The 21,662-nt window shown below is 43.1% G+C and overlaps 1 protein-coding gene across 1 annotated transcript; it reads right to left on the reverse strand.

Annotated features, from left to right (window-relative positions):
- Positions 1-437: 437 nt before the first annotated feature.
- Positions 438-21,232, reverse strand: SLC35F2 (solute carrier family 35 member F2). The gene is made up of 8 exons (XM_040057159.2): positions 21,078-21,232; positions 14,957-15,132; positions 14,171-14,298; positions 8,955-9,114; positions 7,190-7,346; positions 6,353-6,405; positions 5,598-5,752; positions 438-1,795 (listed from the first exon to the last, which is right to left on the reverse strand). The coding sequence occupies exons 1-8, from the start codon at positions 21,230-21,232 to the stop codon at positions 1,577-1,579; spliced, it is 1,203 nt and encodes a 400-aa protein (XP_039913093.2). The 3' UTR covers positions 438-1,576.
- Between the last annotated feature and the right edge of the window lie 430 nt (positions 21,233-21,662).

Below are 21,662 nucleotides of genomic sequence, written 5' to 3' on the forward strand. Positions count from 1 at the left end.
TTACACTGATCATATACCACATAATTTTAGAAAACAAAATAAATACCATCCCCCCTCAAAAGGAGCATTGTACATGGGAGAGAACCCAAATGCTTTCTATAAAACATCAGCACCTGTTCACCCTTCTGTGTGTGAAGTACACAGTAAAAGAGCAGTGATTGTTGCTGTAGCATCTGTTGAACCTTCGTTCTCCTATTGCTAAATAACAATCAGGTAAGATTTTTCCTGGAAATTTTTTCTTGAATAACCTACACCAGAAGCACAAACCCAGTCTGTGTCATTTCACCACCAGTATTTTCAGAAAATGTTGTATTTCCATCTAGAGCAAAGCTTAGCCAGTAAACGGATTATTTAGTTGCCAAAATTAATGAAAACTATTTTCTGCAGTAAAGAAATCCTAGCTTAAAAAATAAGCAAACCAAGACCAACTCTCCAGCTGCTGAATACTTTATTCATTTTTTACTTCATACACCTGAGCTATGAAGGCCTGTACAAAATATAAAAAAAAAAATAAAACCCCAGTATGGTTTTACAGATCTTAAAACTGCAGCCTTGTATTTTTAAAACATTTATTGTAAATATAAAGGTAGGAAAATTGCCAGTGTATCTACTGAAAACACCTAACCTTTTGGATATTATATCATTATTGTTGCCATGAGAGTTGGCTTAGGTGATTCAGTTTTTTGAAGAAACGCCAATTTTATTACAACTCTTCCAGCAGAAATGTGTCCCATTTCAGGGAGGAATTCACTGAGAAGTGAACTTCCATTCAAACCTTTTTGCTTTCTCATCCAGAAAAAACCTCTCGCTTCGAGCTCTACCAAAGAGAGGAAGAGCCTGCCTTTGCCTCCCCCGCAGCTAACAGGAATGCACCAAACAAAAGGCCACAGAGAGAAACAGGAGGAATTGTAAAAACACGTATTTAAACTTCCCATACCAGCAAAATTGAAAATAAAATACACGTAGCATCCCCAGCGGCGACAAGGAGTGCAGCAATACGAAGAGACGAACATTTGGGTGGAACGCAGGCAGCAAGTCCTTCCGTAGAGGAATGAAGTCCACCGGCACGTAGAAGGTGTATGAATGTACTATGGCTTGCACAAGCAGGACCTGCGAGAAGCTGAGCAGCTCCTGCAAGATGCTATCTGAGGGCACGCTGCACTGAGGGGTGGAAACCATGAAGCCCTCAGACAGCACCGTGCAGATTTAGGTCCCTAATGCAGTATAAAACATATTTGCTCCCCATGATGTGACCTGGGAGCTTGCTCTGGCTTAGTGTTTTTCCCCAAGCATTTGTTGTTAAGTTAATTAAGCACTTAAAAATAACAGTCTCTCAGTTTCCAGAGACTCCACACAAATACTAATCTGTCTTTGTCTAAAGGCCAGATTTTCTGCAAGGACAAATCAATACAGTTTCACTGATTGAGGATCTGGCCTTAAAAGTCTATCAAGTGAATATAACCCAGCACAGTATGACATGTGCCTTGGCAGTAGGACAGTTCTCTGGATTAATATTTGAGTGAAATTTGGAAATCAAAAAAAAAAAAAAGCTCTGTTTTGAAGTGCTGCCATTTCTTTAATCAGTGCTGACCACCACGGTTTCTCCCCTAGTGAACTGCACAGTTAAGGCTGGGGCGTCGCCGTCGCTCTCCTCGAGCTTCAGCGCGGCGTTGTCCAGGCCGGCGCTGCTGGGCTGCGGCAGCGCCGTGCGTTCTGCCGTCCGAGTGGGAGTGGAGATGTACAAGATGAAGCCCACCATGATGACAACAAAGGACAGGATGTAAAGACCTGAAAACTGGCAGAGGAGAGAATGCATTAAGTGGTGCCTGATGTAAGAACATGCCAAAGCTGCCTTGTTTCAAGAATGTGAAAGCTACCCTTCCTCGTAAAAAATGTTTTAATGAGGATTAACACCAAGAGCTGGATCCAGGTCTGAAAACCAAAATTCAACAGCTCTATTTACTTAAAGACTTGGGCCGCTGGCTGATTTTCTCTGCCTCTCATTTCCAGGACTGTTGGACAGGGAGTTTCCTCAGGTCTACATACAAGAATCCTAACAGAGAGAACAAATGGGTGTAAACACAGTCATACTTAATGAAAGTTGTTTACACACATGAATACTGAAACACTCTACCCCTAAGAGAATTCTGATCCAGCACGCGCAAGTATTTCAGGTTCTGGCAAGAGATGAATCTCTGTGCTATTGCAAGTCACCAGAGCAGCTGGCTCTCTGCACAGATCTCTTACCCATCTGCAGGGCTGGATGAGTGTTATTGTTGGATCAAAACCAGTTTGCTCTGTACACACAACAGGTTCTTGAGGGGACAGAGGCTGGGCCTCCTTTTACAAGACTGGCATTTGCAAGCTGTGAAGTGGTGAGAGCTAAAGAGTACAAATTGCAGAGGTACATCAGGAACTCTATTGTTCACTGGCCTATTAAAATTCCAGTAACTGCCAAGATTCATCTGCCTTGACAGAACAAATACTTACTTCATAACACTAGATTCAATAATACCACGTGTTGAAATTATCCACAGCCAGGAACAGTTTTCAGCAGGTTTATTAAAATCCTCCAAATTGCCTTTGTCAAACCACACTGATTAAACACCAGGAGGAAGGGCACAGCATATCCTACATACCTCTGTCAATATGCTCTAACTTCCTTAGCTTCCTTAGACATGCTTGAAAAATATGTTTTAGTTTATCAGGATGAAATGAATGGTAGGACCTAGACAGTGGACTCTCCTCCAAAAAAGACTGAGGCATCTAAAATTAAGGCATTGCAATTCCTAGCTGGCAGTCACTTGGCTTGGAAGCTCTTGGATGGCAGCACAGGAAAGGAAAAGCAGACTGAAACACAGTAGCCTAGTGTTAAGCGCCCTCTCTCCTCACCTTGTTGGCTGTTTGCCTGGAGGAGCTTGGACTCAAGCGTTCGCTCCACACAGGAGGAGGCATCAAGCTCTGAGCTATCCCAACAGAGGCAGCAGGATCACCCATGGTCATACTCTCACTGACCTGTTCCCAGCAGATGGGCAGAGCCTGGGGCTGTATCCAACCCCCTGCACAAATTCTCCAGCCTAAGGCTCTGAGTGAGCATGTGCCTGCGGGCAAGGACCCGAGGCTGGGCAGTCACAGGAACTGCAGACCCCTCTCCCAGTGCAGTGCACACAAGGCTGGAGGTGCCTCTGATCCTGAGGAGACAATTCCTCCAGCAGTGGATATAGTTACCAAGGCAGGGTGCCAGAGCTGTTGCAGTGCAGCTGTGACTCAAGGTCTGCCTGTATTTTTGCATTTATTGACACAGGTGAACATTACCCATGCTGCTCCATCAGGTCTATACTCTTTCCCTTTTTTCCTTTCAAGGAGAACTCAGTGGTTTTTTTCCTGTTTTTTTTTTTGGTTCTTTTTTTTTTTTTATTTCAAATATTGCAACAACTTTATTGCTTCAGACACTGATTTCAGTCCTACTTTGTGCAGCTGATATCCTCATTCCCACTGCTGAGCCAAGAGAGTACTTTAAATGTTACTGGAGGACTGCACCTCCATCTAGTGTCTACTTGTGCAGTATACTCCCTTCTACAGCTGTTTATACAATTAATGCTCATGAAGATATATCTCAATATCTCTTGAGGGATTACAGGTATCTATGTAATGAGTTCATTAGGAAGCACAGCAATGATTCATTATGGAGTAAAAGGAAAAAAGTAAAAAAAGAGTTCAAAACAGGCATGAAAAATTCACATTTCACTTAAAACAGACATGGCTGGGGCTGAAAAGTTAAGTGCATTAGCAAAACACTGTGCACAAGTCAAAACTTGATCAATTCCTGGGCCTGGTCTCTGCTGTAGCCACTGATTGTGGTCCTTCTGTTTGTTTGATTCAGAGCAGGCTCAGACCATGGCAGTTCAGAGCTCTCCATGGCTCTCTTCACTCTACAGCTCAGCCAAGCCTCCAGCAGAGCTTGTTGTGAAATATCACATGATAATGGGGAATACAGAGCAACTCCCTGTATTTTTCCTTGTGGATTCCTGTGTCCAGAGTGCTTTTTAATCCAGCAAACATCCTACTTGGTTTCTTTGCCCCATAGGTAAAGACACTATATGGTTAACCAGGAAATATGAATTTCTACTGCTAAGAGCCATGTCAAAATTAGGCTCTCTCAGTTCATGGTTATCTCAGATAACAGATAAGATAAATTATTTCAGAGCCTCTGATTACTAAAGATTTGGCATTATTATTGCTCCCCATTTTGCCACTCCATTGTTTCTGACCCCAGATGCAAGTTCCTACTTCAATAAATATCTGAAGTTCTCTCAACACCATCCCAAAGTCTTCCCCTGTTCATTTTCCCTTTTGGTTCCAGAATATGTTGCTGTTAACAATTATGAGATGGCCTCTTCCCAGAAAAACCTCTTCCCAAAATAAGATAAAAACACAAAAAATAAAGATTTAATATATCCCTTCCAAATCTCTTCTTCCTCTTCACTATTATAAATATAAATTTATAACCACTTCTTGAGTTAAGCTATATGGGTGCAAAAATCCACATTTGGAAGCGACTTAGAAAGGATTTAATTGTTAGACCATAAGCATCGTTTGCTTCCTGCGTTCATTTTTAATGGATGCTTTGTAGTTTGGAGCAAAGTTTGGAACCCAAAACAGGGAGGAAAGCTGAGCTAAGAGACTCTTGAAAAGGCAAATCTAGCTGCTGTCAGACCCTACCATTACCAGACTCTGCACTGCCTCATTTTCAGAAAACAAATCTGACCTAAAAGCTTCTGGCTGCAGAGAAAGCAACCACATGGAATAATACAAGTTAAGTTCCTAAGCAAAGTTCAAAAGCTTCTCACTCAGCCCTTCCAGTCACCAAGTGGCTGACTCAATTACTCCAATTACTTTAATGAGCTAGGTTCTCACAAGTGATTCTGGATGAAAAGTAGAGGGTGGAATGAAATCCTTTTAGCACTCTCATTTAGCTTAAGTAGACACAGCCAAAAAATATTTTAGAGCACAATAAAAGTAACTGCCTTTTGGGGACTGTACAGAATAATTCATTTATCTGTATTTTTTCAGATCCTTTAGTATCTCCTTAGCAGCAGCCCCAAGAGAGCTTGGTTCTCATCTCAAAATGTGGGTAATGAACAGATTAAACTTCTGAAAGAAAATATTATTTTCTGAAAATCAATCTGGTCCTCTTTCAGACACCAAATGCCTTTCAGGACAGGGAGATTCAAACCTCTCCTTGGACACTTGGGAGTAATGAACCAGATCTAACATACAGTTCCACAAAGGGCTTGCAGTGAGAACTCTATTATTGGAACACCTCAGGAAATTATTTACTATCTCTTAACATTAACTTATTCCTTCAAGTGTGAAATGGTTTGAAAAAGGCTCTCTGGCTAATGGTGCAAGGCTGTGTCATTAACCAACACGACTCCTCCTGACTGACACCTGCCAACAATGAGCGACAGAAGCTGCAGGAACGTGCAGGTGCCAGCGACTGTGCCGGGGCTTTTAAGAACACTAGGCTTTAGCTCTAATTTTGGAGTAGAAACGTAACTGAAAGAATGCGAAAGTGAAGGAATGAATGTACTCACGTTGTAGAAAAACAGGAAAAGCCCAAAGAAGAGACTGTAGAGATCTGAAGTGAGAATCCCCAGGTTGACGGAGGTCGCGCTGGTGACTTTAATCACAACCGGCATGAAGCTGTACAGCGCAAACATGCACAGGGCAAAGGCTGTGAACAGCAGCGCTGCAAAACGAGGTGACAAGTTACTCCTCAGGCACAGAACTGTGATTTCATAGAGCACTGATATCCTTCAGATGCTTTAAAACAACGCATTTTTATCTTCTAAAAGATACGGGAATGTACATGTAAGAGAAGCATGGAAGATTACCTTGTATTGCAAGAATGACTGTATCTTTACAAGAAAGTTCTCATTCATTCTTACATAACATAAGAGCTGACTGAAGAAATTTAGAGCCACATTTCCTAGTAACGTTTAGTTCTGTTCAGGTCAAAACGTGTCAATTTTTCCTGTACTTCATTTAGGAAGGACAACAGAAAAATGTTCTTGTGATGTTTCAACAACAAACACGTCAGTAATCAAACAGGTTTCATTTTTAATTATTTCAAGTTATATGTAAAATGCAAAACCTGTTTGAATGTTCAATCCTGCAGACCCTCTCTCTTTGCTGAGCTGCAAAGTTTGAAGAAAATAAACTTGTGAAATATAATATTAATGCTGCTTCTTATTCAGAGAAAGAAAAGAAAAGCCCCACCATTCAAAGTCTAAATAAATATAATTTTCCAGTGCTCTGTAACATGCAGATTATTTTATCATACACATACCAACATGCCAGTTCCACTGAATTGTCATTATCTCCCTATGTTCCAGAATGGCTCTAGAGTTAGAGAAAAGATATAATATAGTAAAAAAGGGAAAAAAAATCATACTCACATAGAGAATTTAATTACCAAATATATAAGAAACACTTTGATTTATAAGCCATTCATTTTTTTGTTTCTAATTTTACTGAATGACACTAGCTCAAGCATCTAACAAGCATGAAAAAAGACATGAAAATTAAAGTGCCTGAAAGTCAAGAGCACTGTTATTTAATTCTTATGCCTTCTTCACAGGTGTTTTCAGCGATTCAGTTTTATTTGATATACCATTTGAGGAAATTATTAACTATAATGATGAGAAATGAGGACTATATAATTCATTAGACAGACTTAAGTGCATCTGGTCTGTTACTCAAATGTGGTTATTTGTAAGAGTATACACGGCTTCATTTTAAAATTGAGCGTATTATGGAAGATCTCCTGCTACCAATTATCTCCTAATCTTTTCCACAGAGAAAATCCATTACAAAATACATTCCTATAAACAGTCTTCAGCATACTCATGTCCCCACAAACATCAGCAAAATCAAAAATACAGCCAAGTATCCTACGTGTTCAACTGCAGGAGTTCAGCTTTAGAACTCCCGTAATAAGAGTAGTGAAAATAAAAAGGATATAAAACAAGTGCTGATCAGCAACAAAAATCAATTCAAGTGGAAAGACGCCCATATAGGCCAAATACAAATGCAACAAAGAATTTAATAACATAATTTCAGGGTATACAAACAATCATCTGTAGTATATTCTTAATTAGTTTTAAAATAAATATTAGATCCTTACAGCTGTAGACCGCTGATAATAGTCCCAAACAAGCCCACCATTCCTAGAAACTCCACTCTGCTCAGATTTTTCACAATGTACTCCTCACTCACATTAGAAATGGCATACAAAGAAGAACCAAGAAGCACTAAGACATCTCCAATCACCACGTCACTACCTGTACAGAAATATTAATCCACAATAAGGGTAATGCCGCAAACACTTTTTAATTTTCCTTAAAAAAGCAAGCAAATTTATCTTGAACATCTTTATCTTCCTAGCTCGTTCCAGGGGAAGGGGAAAGGAAACCCTTCCTGTGTGTGCAGAGGAGTGTCTGAGCACAGACTCTGCTGCCTGCTCACCTCACCCTGCACAGTGTGGAGCGAGATAACCCAACATTGACATGTCATCCCAGCCAAGACACTGCCCCATCATCTGGTCCAATCCTACCTCTGCTGACCTCAGGCACTGCAGGGAATTGAGCAAATTCCCAGTCGGAGATGCTCTCTGCATTTCGAGAATATTGTCCCCACTTTTGCAGTAAGGCCTGATTCAAGGCTTGCTAAAATCAGTCTGTTGATTTTGGAGGGAGCTGGACTCAGGTTGATGACATGTCCTAAGTGGGCACTGCAGGCAGGTGGTACCCTGTGCCCTGCTGCAGCGTATTTATACTGCAAATGGGGCTCCCTGTGCTACAGTCACTTATCATTAAATGTCTCCGTGCATCAGCTGAATAGCAAGAGGATCACTGCTGTTCAAATCCTTCGACTGGTTTAGAATTTCCTTCCCTAAGCAATCACTAAGAAATTATGTCTAAAACATGAGAGCAAGCAGCAGTAAAGATCCCCAGGTCAGCAAATAAAGCACAACTGCCTAATGTCTCAGGAAAATATTCTTCTCCCTCCAAGATACTTGCACCACATAGCAGTAAAGCTAAACTTCAGTTTGCCTTATGTCTTACCTCCAGTAAGGCCCCAAAATAACACCAGAGTCTTATCTCTATGCTGCCTGATGAAGGCAATGCCCTGAAATTTACCTTCTCTCACACCCTCTGGCTCTGAAAATTCAAAATTCTTATTCAAAATAAGATCGCTATGATATGGGTTGATTTAGGCATCTGTCATAGAGAAAACAAGACCTGCCCTTATCTGCACCCAGCTGGTTCCTGGCCCCAGAGCCCAGGCTCCCTCACAGAGGTCCCAGGAACCCTGGCATCCTGCCCCACCTCCTCCTGCACCCCCACTGTAAGCCCCTGCTTTCCAGGCTGTGACCCTGGGGACACACGGACCATTTCTGTTGGGTCTGCCAAAGAGAACTCTGAGAAGCCAGCTGCTGTGAGCAACTTTTTATGTGGTACTTGCACCCAGAGAGAACCACAAATCAGAGATGTCTGACTGCCAGCAGGTTGGTGCTGTATAAACAAGGTTTGCAGGGAGAGGCAGCTTCTTCTGTTAAACAATCTCGCATGACAATCTAAGTCAACAAGCTTTCAGGAATGAGACTTTCCATCACATTGTCTAATGAAAGCAGCTCATTGTCTAATGAACAATTTAAACTTAACACAAGTGGGAGTGTTTTTAAGGTGGAAGAAATATCCAAACATACAAGCAAAGAAATTCCACAGCTCCCCATAAAATCAACATCTCCTCTTCCTGGACGAGAAATAAAAATAGCAATATGTTCTCTTTTAAAACAGAACTGTATCTGCTATTTCTCCTTAACAAGTTCCTGTCCACAGCAGGAACCATCTCTCTGCTCTTCCCCCCCACAATAAAGGACTCCTTACCTTCACCTTCCGGCCTTCCTGCCAAAATGTCTGCACCCACCATTGTTCCCACACCCAGCAAACAGATGGCAACAGCAACAAAATGTATCAGCCTGTATCTTGCTTGGAGAATGAACCACGACAAAGCCATCAGCATGGGAATCCCAAAACAGTCCAGGAGCTGTGTGTACAGAAAAAATGTTTGAGTTAGAAACTCACCCCAAATCTGGACTGCCACATCCTGAAAGCAAATGCACAGGATCTTACTTCCAACCATCAGATGTTAAGGAAACCTGCAGAGCAGCCTTAGTAGATTTGTTTAAGAGAGGGGTGAGACCCACATTTCACCATTAAAAGCATTTTGCAAGTGAAGGAGGAGCTGGAACAGGGGTCCACTTTCTCTTGGCAGGAAAGCACTGATTAAGAAACTCTTCTAATGATGGATCTAATCAATCTTTGCAGCTTCACAAATGAATGCTAGGATTGTTGCTCTGAAACAGCATTGTTCCTCAGGGCTCCATGTACAAAAATATGGAACTATTGATGGATACAAGTAATCTTGATTTGACATTGGTGTGACTGTGACAAGGACCTGATGCTGCAGCTTTGTGTTTGATGCTCTGACCTATCTTTCCTTTCTTTATTTTTTCTCTACATGTTTCTGTGCTTCTTTGCTTCGCTGTTAGACTCACTCACAGAATCACAGAACTGCTTGGATTGGAAGGGACCCTAAAGTTCATCGAGTTCCAACCCTCCTGCCATGGGCAGGGACACCTTCCACTCAACAACTTCAACCTGGCCTTGGACACTTCTAAGGATCCTCTACCTATTCTCTTCTAGTACAGGAAGCATCAAGAGTTAGCTGTGTACTTAATACAGAAGAATATACACTGCTGTATATGTCCTAATTATAACCGGCTTAATATTTAATTCAACAAAATAGATTTTGTTTCTGAATTTGTCGAAGGAAAGAAAGGGTGTATTTTCTAACCTGCCTCAGTAGAGTGCCACAGAACTACATCAGGGAACAGCCTACAGCAGAACATATACTCAACTTCCCAAAGATTCCTCAGAAATTACTCTCAAATGTCAGCCCTTAAAACCTGGCCTCTTGAAGCTCCAACAAAACATGTCCAGATCAGTAGGATTGGGGCACAATCCCTGCAATCAAGTCAAGAGCCCTTAGTTCTTAATGTTCATTTCTAGACCCTGTCTGCCTCAGTGCACCACTGCAGTCGACTTCTGTGCTGTGCCATTGTCCCCAAGGGCTTCAACCAAACTTGTTAACATTTTGATGATAAGTCTGGTTTAACTTCTTCATAACTATACACAGCAAAGTCATACAAACATAATGCTAAGAGCAGCTATTAAAGATTAAATCCTAACAGTGCCTCTAATCCTTCCATCTATTTGTCTTTGCTCCTCGGATTGCCGCCAGCTTGTCCAGTTTGTAGTCTATCAAGTGTAAAAGTGCTTCTTCAGGCTGTTCTATGAGACATTGCAACTACCTGAGTCCCAGTATGTGATACCAAATATTTCAATACAATTTTACACCATGGAAAATACCATACTGTGACTTTCTATCTTGTCACAGGTCTTGCCTTCTATCTTACCTTTAGTCTAGACTAGAGAAAACCTCCAACATTTCCTTCAAATTTGACTGTTTTGACTAGTACCAAACAACAAGAAATACTATAAGCGTTAGAAAGCAAAACTTTTACCCCTCTGGTGGTAGATACCTCTTCTACTAATAAGCAAGCCTTCACTTCCCAATAACTGAGATGTTAGCATGTAGCCTTCCAACCTCCCAGCAGTTTTTCAACCCAAAGAGAAAGAGTAGAAAACCTTTAAAAAACATCTTAATTAGGATGTAAGGGAGCAGTACATAATGAGCCAGAAGCTCTTTCAGTACTGCCAGATGGGGAATTGCTGCATCCAGACCAAGAACACGCTGTAGAACCAACAACATCACAGTCAGAGGACTTGCAGACAGGACACACAGGCACCAAATGATGAAGAACATGCTCTGGTAATCTGTTCTGGGAGAAAATTACCCTCAATTACACACAGATGAAATCAGATTTCCAACTACTGGATCTTGCCTTCCCTTCATCTAGTACATTACAGAACTATTCTGTACAGGATCAAGATCAAAGAGGTGCAAAGCAGATGTAATATCACGATGAATTGTGTCAATGGAACAAATTAAAAGAATAAAGTTTATTTATTGAGGTTTTACAACATTTACAGCAGTACTGTGGTACTGACTATTTCCAGTAGAGCCTCTTCAAACTCTCATTCAATTCTAACCTGTATTTTTAACAAGGGGGGGAAAAAACAGATAACCTGGTGATATGATTTACAAATGTTTAGACTCAAGCCACACTTTGGCCACACTGTTTAATAGGAGGTTTTAAAAGCAGGGTAAATTATTAAAAGATGTTTTAATACACGGTTAATAAATTACCATAGACAGTTGGAGGTCATTGGGTTGCTCATAGTTGCCAGCTTCAGACAGCTTTGTAAGCAAGGAAGTTCAATTGCTCATCCTGCTCACTCCCCACAAGACTCCCTCAGGGCAGCCTCCAGCTGAGCCCCAGGGTCTCATCCTATATTTTCTCCTATTGAGGCTAGCACTCTTCCATCAGCTGACAATCTGTCAATAGTTGCCTGAAAAACATTTCTATCTGAATATCTACAGAGTGAATGCTAAATGTGCCCAATAAGATGCTGAAAACATCAAACCACTGCTATACTGCTTGTTTCTTGCAATAAATCGCAGAATTGTTATCACAGAATACCCCGAGTTGGAAGGGCCCTATCAGCATCCTTAAGTCCAACTCCTGGCTGTGCACAGCACACCCAAGAGCCACACCATGTGCCTGATGTTCAAATACTTCTTGAACTCTGCCAGGCTGGTGCTGTGACTTCCCTGGGGAGCCTGTTCCAGTGCCCAATCAACCCCTGGGTGAAGAACCTTTTCCTAATGTTCAACCTGAACCTCTCCTGACTCAGCTTTATGCCATAACAGGTGGTCAAACAGCAGCACAGTCAAGTCCTGCCGCAGGAGAAAAGAACACTGGCAGCAAGGAGTATCCTGGCACTGCCTCAGCCACAGCCAAACAGCTCAGCTGTGGACCAAAGTCGTCTTCTGTATTTACTAAGAAATGACAGCTGCCATCCCACTGTTACCACTTTAAAAATCTCCAAACCCCTCCTGTAAAATGCTATTTGGTATTTGATATCTAAAGGGAAACCAGTTCTGCCTGTGTGTGTGTATGTGAGAAAATACATGGAAGTTCCTTGCTGAGCTGAAAAAAACCTTATCTTTGAAGTTATCTTCCATAGTGGTGAGCTGAAGCTCCAGCCAGACATCATTTTAACAATGATTACACTGCACTTGGGAAGGTGCCATAAACCCCTGTGTTGTTTTTATGATCCCTGGGCATCCACTCACAGCCAGTACTGCAGACAGGCCATCAGGCTGGGTGCTCTGAACAGGTACTGATGTAACTGCAAAACTGCTTGCCAGAAACAAAAAGAAAATGCCTTGCACTAGAGCAAATGACAGGCTTTTGTTGTTCTTTCATTTTTTTTTCCCTGTATCCCATTTCCAACAATGGTGAGATACTGGTGACTTCAGAAAATGGGCAAGAGACCTCAGGGCAGCAGGCAATTGCAGGAAAATTACAATTACTGAACTGACACAAAGCAGCATCAGTCACAAGGCTGCCAAAAGGGAAAAAGGCTCAGAAAATGCTTGAGTTTTTGGCAACTGGATAGGACAATCTATTATATCTATTCTTAATTTTTATGAAAGAAATCATGGGAATAGCTTTACTACTTCTGAGAACTTGGATCAAAGTCCTGACTTGTTCAGCTGTGAAGTATAAGATCTAACAGTGTCTCACCAGCTTAACTTGATCTTGAGACTGAAACAAGTCACTCTTAAAACTTTGATTTCTTAGGCATTATTTGTAAAGAGATTAAAGACCTAATGAGTCTTTCATCACACATAAGTATGAAGTGGAAATGTGACAAAGCAACCCAAGAGACACAACTTGGTCTTCACCAGCATAAAGAAAATTTACTGCAATTCTCTAAAGGGAGCCCAGACTGCAGGAGTTTATTGCTTTACAGGTAATTCTCTTAAACATTAACCCCTATTACTTTGACTTTGTAAAACACTGACACCTAAACACTCCTTTCCAACTAACAGCCAAGTCTTCATGTCACTTAATTTTTTTTATTCAGGTAAGTGGGTAATGACCCCAGCCGCAGATCCCCACCACTGGTAACAGCTCAGCAGGCATGAACTGGCACAACCTGGACACACTCCCTGCTTGCTCATGCACCATCCTCCCCTCGTTCCCACAGCAGCTCTGAAGTCACACAGGGAGTTAACTTGGGCCTGACACAGGTCACCAACAGTACAGCCAAAGGCAGGGTTACTCCCACTTTGCTCCGTGTTCTGAGGCAGTTTGTTCAAGAAAACTGGCTCTGCAAGCACAGGAGACTGCAGCTGGAGGCAGGAGGAAAGCACTGGCTCTTCCAGCAGCTTTTGTCTGTGTAAGGTGACAAAGAAAGCCCAGCTTTAACCCTTCTGTTTGTAGAGCTTTTTCAGAACATAAGATTTATCCGAGGGCAGTAATGCAGCATCAAGCACTGGTATTGCAGAGGATGTCCTCTATTACTTTATTTGTGCTGACCTTCCTTCCACCTCTTCCAGAGAGGGCCTGAACTGCCACATCCAAAAGCCACAAGGCTGGTCCCTCACTGCGTGCATGGGCACCAACACCAGCTGCCATTCAGTGTCCCCACAGGAGGGGTTCCATCTCACAATGCCTCCCGCAGCTTCTAGGACTAGGCAAGAGATCCACCTCACTGTCATCAGCAAGAACCTGCACTGAGTGACTGCTATCTGGTCATAAATCTTTATTTCGTGTCAGGAGAAAAAACTGAGTGGATGTCAGCAAACTCTTAGAAGGGCTTTTATCAAAATAATTAGGGTTCAAGTCAAGAGCTGGCACAGGCTAATACCAGCCAATCTTCTCTGCTTCCTGGAAAGGTTATTCATGGTACAGGATGCTTTTCCCTGTACTGCAGAGAGAAAATAGATACTGGAAAGTTCTTTTCAGGCTTAAATAGCTTCTATGTCTCTCCTATGAATCTCATTTTAGAAACCAGCCCAAAACTGCAATAAAAAGCAACAGTTCAAAAGAAACATCAGTCCTTACCTGCACGCTTGTGAGGGTTGTATATTGGTAGGCTTTTACCATCACATAATTGGCTTCAACATCAACCAGTCCCAAAAAAATATACTTCCACCACCTCTGTTTCAAAATCTGCCAAAGACTGTCACTGCCTGTTTAGAAGAAAGCAGCAATCAATACGTGTTTCTTTCCAACCAAATGTTGCACGGGAATTTTGCTTTTTAGAAGCATAAATAATACCAAAATTGACTTTGACTGTCCCTGCTTATGATACAAAAACAGGAAACACAGCCTGGGAGAAGATGATGCAAATGGTGAAAAGCACAGAAACTCTTCCACATGAAGAAAAACACAGCAAGACTAGAGTTGTCTAAAGAGTAAATTAATAAGAATAGGAGGAATACTAAATATCCTCTGGTAACAAAGTGTGTTACAACAAAGCTTATTTTTCCTAATATAACAGAGGACTTCAAACCAAAGAGCACAATACTCTAAACAGATATGACATTCTATCAAATTAAATACACATTTAACTTGTGAAGTTAATTTCCATGTGTTGCTACAAAACAGGAACTTTAAAAACTGAGATGACTATTGAGGTCTTTATTTTCAAATTCTGAATGGAAAATGTAGAAAGAAAGAAAGAAAGAAAGAAAGAGAGAAAGAGAGAAAGAGAGAAAGAGAGAAAGAGAGAAAGAGAGAAAGAAAGAAAGAAAGAAAGAAAGAAAGAAAGAAAGAAAGAAAGAAGAAAAAAAAAAAAAAAAAAAAAAAAAAGATGAACCAGAATTTCCCATCCCATATTTCACATACCAGTCCTAAATGCCAGCATTGTTGTATAAACTAGAAGCAGCAAACCATAGTTGATGAAACTTTGCAACATTGGAGTCTTCACTCGGTACTTTTCTGTCAGGTACTGGCTTGTAACAGCAGTCCCACAGATAAACAAGGAGATCATCTGGCCCAGAATTATAGTTTTCCAAACATACCTGTCAACATAAAAGACAAAACAGAAAGTTTAGAATTAAACACTCAAGTTTCTAAAACATATTTGCTGGTTTTACAGGGGGAATGCCATTTTTTTAGACCGACACTTCATTCTTTTTCTACTCCCTACTGATGTTGTCCTGACCTACAAGTAAGCAGGGTTTTGTGTATGGTTTTGGTGACAGAAGGTCTGTTCGGACATCAGGACAGCCACGTGAGAAGTGAGGCCAGTTAAAACCACCAACCATGGAGACTGTAGTTACTTGCAAGGATCTTCAAACAGGTCACCCAGGCAGGCTCTACCCAATAGGAGGTCCTTTTCTTATTAAGCAGGTTTTGAGTTAAATCCTTTGTCCTCCACTGAATTCCATCCTGACCCTGGTCAACAAAGATCTACAACATGGAGATAGATAAAGCACAACTACCTTCAGGCTCGTCTGAGACCTGAGTTTTAGTCAGCTCAGACCTTAAGATGAGCAGTGCTAAAGAAACACAGAAGTATTAATGATAAAACCAAAGGACAGCTCAGTTTGGAAGGATCTTGAAGGACCATCTGGTCCAACCTTTTGTGGAGGGAGCCTCGATGAGACTATTTAGTGCCCTGTCCAGTTGCATCTTGCAAACCTCCAGTGATGGGGACTCCACAACATCCCTGCAGAGGTTGTTCCAGTGATTGCTTGTTCTCACCTTAAAATAAATCTTTCTTATCATAAAAATTGTTATAATAAATACTTATTGTGGATTTTTTTCAGTTCTACTACATCATGTTCTGCTGCAACTGAGGATGGAGTTAAGAATGCATTTTGGGCAAGATCATGTTTGCATTTACAGCTCCTCTTAAGTCCCACGCACAGCCAGCAGAGAAAAAAAAAATCAAAAAAAAAAGAGCTCATGCTCTTTTAATAGCCATTCTTCACCTAATGTAAGATGAATCTTTCAGATGCTCCTAGACAAACAGGAGCATGTAACTCTACATTTATTTTTTTTTTCAGTTTGCTCTTTCTCCTGCCAGTGGAGCTATGCAGATTTGTACTACCCCAGTCTCTGCACACGCACAATACAGAGTGACAGGAGCTCAGCCCTGTGCTGTCTGTACAGGCCTGCTAAGTTCACATTTAATCTGTTCACTCTGAAGACTACTGATGACAATTTAACTGCACAATTGGTTAACTTGTTTCCACTCAAATTCATTGAGCAAGGGAAGAAAGGACCCCAACAGGATTCCGAACCTACCCCGTGCCCACGTCTCTCCATGCTGACTTCTGGCAGGACACCCATGGGTCAGGCACACCACCGGAGAGCAACACTGCTAAACCCGACTACAATCACACAATCAATCCCCCCTTTTGGAAGGGAGGCATCTTCCTTGCACAGACTCTAATGCACCTGCATGGATCCTGTTTTCAATTCAGCCTGACACCAAGCCCTTCTGACTTTGAAAATGCTGCTGGGCACATTTTTCTCTCCAAGTCCATTGTGATGAGACAGCAAATCTCTACAAAGTTCAACCATACTGTATTTCCAAGAGATTTGAACCCTATGCTTTACTACAGCTTGCCTTGCCAATCTCAGGAATGGTGCACACTCACACTCTAAGTATTACACAGTATTATATATCCTGTGACAATCTTGTAAGGTGCTCTCCAGTCTCATCTGAGTAACTCTTACTGGGGTGTGAAAGAAAAATATTCTCTAAAAAGATTTCTAAAATACATGAGGGTGAAGGGGATGGGGGGGTGGTATTCATTAAAAATAGCAGGAGAAAAAATTGAAGCTACCTCACTTCTATTATATTTTAACTGATTTCTCTTTAATTTCTTTTTGTTCTGGCCAATGGTCTGTGCTATTTAGTGAACAAATCAGACATGTTCTAGCTAATTATTCTGGATGATGCAGAAATATCTTTTTATGATCATCTAAAGAATTTAATCAGCTGCCATTAAAACAAATGTGATGTAGGTTAGCTAAAATTTCACGCAGGCATGGATGAGGATTCCAGCTTGCCCTTTGCCAGCCCTGTGAACTCTGGCTCCTTTTCAGCAGTTAAAATGAAAGAAGAAAGTGTAATTCAAAGGAAGATACACTGTGGTGAACAACATACAAAAACATGGTTTTCAGGCATTTAGAAAAAATACATGTACACTTTTTATTATTCAAATAAAGATTCTTGCCCCAAACTAGCAGAAAAGTTTTTCTTCTTCACCATCAGCACACGAGGAACACAGCAAGCCTTTAGCAGTTTATTGGACTAAACTGGAGGTAGGGAACGAACACGAACTGAGGCATGACTGGGCAAAACTGCAATTTTACTGGAGCAAAGCCTGCGTGCTGCACAAAATGAACTGCACTCGTCAATACGCTACCAGGAGTGATTAAAGCTGCCTTGGCTGGCAGAAACTGGATCTGGACACCAACTCCCCTTCACCCACCTCCTGGGTGCTGCCACAGAGAAGGGCAGAAGCACAGGCAATACCACCCCACAGGTTTGTTTAAGGAGGCTCATTAAACACGGGCTTCTGTGTGGTAGGGCTTTAGACATTTTTGTCTAGGATATGAGTTACAAGGGGCAACAAACTCCTCCCGAGCTACAGCACCTTCTCTACAGCAAAGGCCTGGACTCTACGTGCAGTGTTCTGGCAAACTGGATAGCAACTGGAGAGTGTTCCAATGAGAGGGTAAAATGGGGAAAACCTGCTGCCATGCAAGTCTGTGAACAATTGAGCCGCTTCAACCACGATTTACTGAAGACAGGACAGACCCACCGGCCCTCCTGCAGTGGTTCAGTAACTCCACTAAGCTGCTCCTCAGCTTTTCTAATAACCAAATTTCCCCAGTTTAAAGTACCTAAGGAATTATCTCCTTACATTTCTGCATTTGGGAAGACAGGCAGGTCCAGAACTGTCTGTTTTGTGGTAACTGCCCTAGCAATCATTGCTATTTAGTTAATACATGTCTTGGCAGAGCTATACTGTAACAAAGGTATCTGACAAAGCAAGCAGGCTTCATGTCCTCCTCTGGTTTTGTCCATTTTAATTCATGGGTTTTTTTCCTTGTCTGAACAGATTCAAAATGTTCACACCAAAAAACACACAGAAAGACTTACTCTACCAACAGTGGAAGACTGGCCTCAAAAAACGTCTTCTGTGAATCCCAAAATGCTCCATACCCGGCAGCTTTCTCAGCTGTGGAAGGTAACAGCCTCTTGCCCTGACTGCTCCCCAATGCCAGCTGGAAACCTCAGCAGGAAGCAACAATGGTTTCCCCACACACCGTTTGTGAAAGCATGAAAACTAATTTCTTCAAACTGAGAAGACATCACCATGCTCACGGCATGAGGCACCGGGCTCACAGCGTATCTTAAAAAATACATTTGGTCCTCTGTAAAACTTGAGAGCAAACTTTAAATCCTACTGTTTTCATTTTGCAAGGCAATTGCTTCTGAGAAAAACACTTCAAAGACACAAGTTTCCATTCATTTTGGTATTGATACGAGTATCGATGACCGACTTTCTTATTAATAATTGAATGGGTTTTGAAATATATTAATTATTAACTTTTCCATGCCAGAACTTAATCCTCCCTGGGTTTTTTATTTTGGCTTTTTTTTGTTGTTGTTGTTGTGTGTGTGTGGTTTTTTGTTTTGTTTGTTTGTTTTGGTGGGTTTTTGTTGTTTTTTTTTTTTTTTAATGCATTGGAAAGGACTAATTCACTTTGGAGTCTCAAATGATGCAAGGTAAGTGGTCTGAAAAGGCCTTGAGTTTTATAGTTGGGGGGAGGGGTTATTGTTGGCTTTTAATGCTTGGTAGCAGGCTACTAAGTAATTACTCCTCCCGTCCCTTCAGCCACCCTATCACAGCTAGCTGTATCTATGGCTTTGAGCAAATATTAAGTCATTTTGAGACTTTTTAGAGCATGAAAGTTTGCCACAAATCAGTCTGAAGTGAACACTGAACAATGTGCAGCTCTCAACAACATGAGAAACCCACGCTGGCTTTCCTTGGCTCCACTGGAAATGCAGAATAAAAAAATACACCAAGGCACTAAAATACAATCAAAGTTTATATCAGAGGAAGTTAAAGAAAATTTAATAAGACAACGGTTAACAATTTTACTGGCAATTAGTTTACTAAATCCTGTAATTTAAATGTGAAATTATAACTTACAATAAATACAGCTTTTCAAATATTCATTTTATTTATGCCATCAATCTAATACTGGCAATACTATTCACTTAGAAAGTTTACTTGCACTTAGCTTTAACTACTAAACTCTTCCTAAACAGAGGGGGGAAGTGACCTTTTCATTTCAATAATCTCACTTTTTCATGCTAGTGGTTAAGGTAAAATGCAGGTTCAGTCCAAAGCAGTACTGCAACATAATTAGTAATTAACTAAGAACAACAGAATATATTAAGAATGAACACCATCAGAAGGTTAGATTTCCCATGTCCTGCTTTGAAACTGACACCAATTTCATTTGCAAAAGGTAAGAAACAGAAAAGCACAAGAAACATATTTTCTAATGGTTCTACTAAAAACAAACAAACAAACCAACCAAACAAATAAACAAAAAGCCTAGTTTATTCACAACTATTAAAGCTTCCTATGACTTAGAAAGTCCTCTAACAAAACTGAAGTGGCTGAGCCTGCTGTCATCTAGAGGGAAAAAAAAAAAAATCAATTCGGTATCTCAAACAACACTTGGTAAAATTCAGTGAAAGCTCTTGATTTTCTTTCAAGTACCTTCCACAGACTCACTTAAGAGTAGCCCTTTGGCAAAACTAATGCCATAGGTGAGGTTACTGAACAACACAACAAGTTTCTGTCTTGCCTTTTGGGTCTCTCCTGACAGGCAGGAGGAGTGAAAAGAGAAAAACTTATAACCAAAAGAGAAGATGAGGCTTTGTCCACTGGAATAAGGCTCTGCTCGGCCGGCACACACCATCACACAGTCCAGCGGCCAGACTACGGCTGAGGAGCACGAGGCTGGCAGGAAAGCCAGCACCTCCCTGGCTGACAAATCTGATGCAATAACTATTAACGACCAAACCTACGGCTCACAAAAAAGACTTTTTGGCAGGGACTGTTTCCCCCGCTAGAGGGAAAGTGAAGTTGTAAGTGGATGGCCTAGAAGTCTGAGGATGTATTCCTGCTCTCCTGGAAGGTAGTGCTTCTCAAGTAGCAGTTTGTCTGCAAAACTTGGCAGATTTTCTCCTACACGTTTTTCGTGCTTAACTAGTGCTCATATTTCAAGAGATATACCCGAACGGGTCTCTATCCTAAGCTGATTCACGGAAGGAGGAAATGGGGATATCGGTCTTTCATTTCAGTCGCTCTGTTCTATTACCTTTGCTATCCTCCATGACCTCTCCTTCATAACGATGCTGATCGAAGACTACAAAACAGATAAAGCGCGGGGAAAATAACGGAAAACAGAAGAACAAAAAAGCCGAATGCATTTGCTCATGTGCGAGAGCTGAGTCCTACTTTAACAGAGCCAAAACGTCACTCGCTCATTCCACGCTCAGCAGAGCCGACCTTGAGCGCTCTCGCCCAGCAGCATCCGCAAGCCGCAGCTCGGCGGCGCTCCCGGGGCAGCTCCGGCATCAGAGCGCCGCTCCCGGGGCAGCGGCCAGAGCTCCCCTCCCGGGGCTCCCCTGTGCCGACCCGGCCGAAGGCTCCGGGCCCTGCCCAGCCCCGCGCCCCCCGGCCGTAACCCCGGGCCCGCACGGCGGCGGCCGCTCCGGCCCGGGCACCCCGCGGCCGCGGCCGCTCCCGGCGGCTCGGAGCGGCCGCCGCATCCCGACCGCGCTGCCCGCCGAAGCGCCGAGAGCAGCAAGGACGCTTCCCCTCTCCTCCCCTCCTTCCCCGGCTCCGGCGGGCGGCCCGGAAACCGGCGTGTGGGGAGGCCGGCGCCGCGCGGCTCCACGTGGAGGCCGGGCACTCACCAGCTGCAGAGCTTGGCCCCGAGCAGCGCCAGCCGCCGGCGCGGAGCGGCGGCGGCGGCCCCGGACGATGGCCCGGCCCCAGCAGCGGCGGCAGGAGCGGCGGCGGCGGCGGCGGCGGGCGGCGGTGCCCCGGCGGCAGCGGCCGCCTCCGCCATGGCGCGGCGCTGCCCCGGCCCCGCGCCCAACGGCAGCGGGCAGGGAGAGATGGAGGGCGGGCGCTGCGGAGGCGGCACCCGGCGGAAGGAAGGGACGAGCAGCAGCACCGGGACAGCGGCACACTGCGCCCCGGGCAGCGGCCGAGCCCGGCTTTGTGCCCGCCGAGGGGCCGCCCCCGGGAGGGGCACGGTCGCGCCGGGGCGGGGGGTCGGAGCTCTCCCGGTGTTGCTGCCCGTGGGCGTGCTCCGGCCCCGCGGTTTCCTTCAACCGCTGGGTGTGCGTAGGATAAGTCGAGGGCTTTAGCAGCGCCAGAGCCAAATTGGTGATCCCGTTCTCCCGCGGGGCCCCCGGCAGCAGCCCAGCCTGGTGCCCCGGTGCGGGTCCCTGCAGGGCTACTTTGCCCCCAGCCCCTGCGCAGGCATCGAGCCC

This window comes from Hirundo rustica, chromosome 2, assembly GCF_015227805.2.
Source record: "Hirundo rustica isolate bHirRus1 chromosome 2, bHirRus1.pri.v3, whole genome shotgun sequence".
Lineage (NCBI taxonomy): Eukaryota > Metazoa > Chordata > Aves > Passeriformes > Hirundinidae > Hirundo > Hirundo rustica.

Excerpts from the sequence above, each read along its gene's own strand:
- SLC35F2 (XM_040057159.2), bottom strand. The coding sequence starts at position 21,232 with ATGGCGGAGGCGGCCGCTGCCGCCGGGGCACCGCCGCCCGCCGCCGCC. Across the intron at positions 14,299-14,956 it reads AATGCTGGCATTTAGGACTG|GCAGTGACAGTCTTTGGCAG; the intron begins GTATGTGAAATA and ends TCTTCTAAACAG. Across the intron at positions 9,115-14,170 it reads CAACCCTCACAAGCGTGCAG|CTCCTGGACTGTTTTGGGAT; the intron begins GTAAGGACTGAT and ends CTGTACACACAG.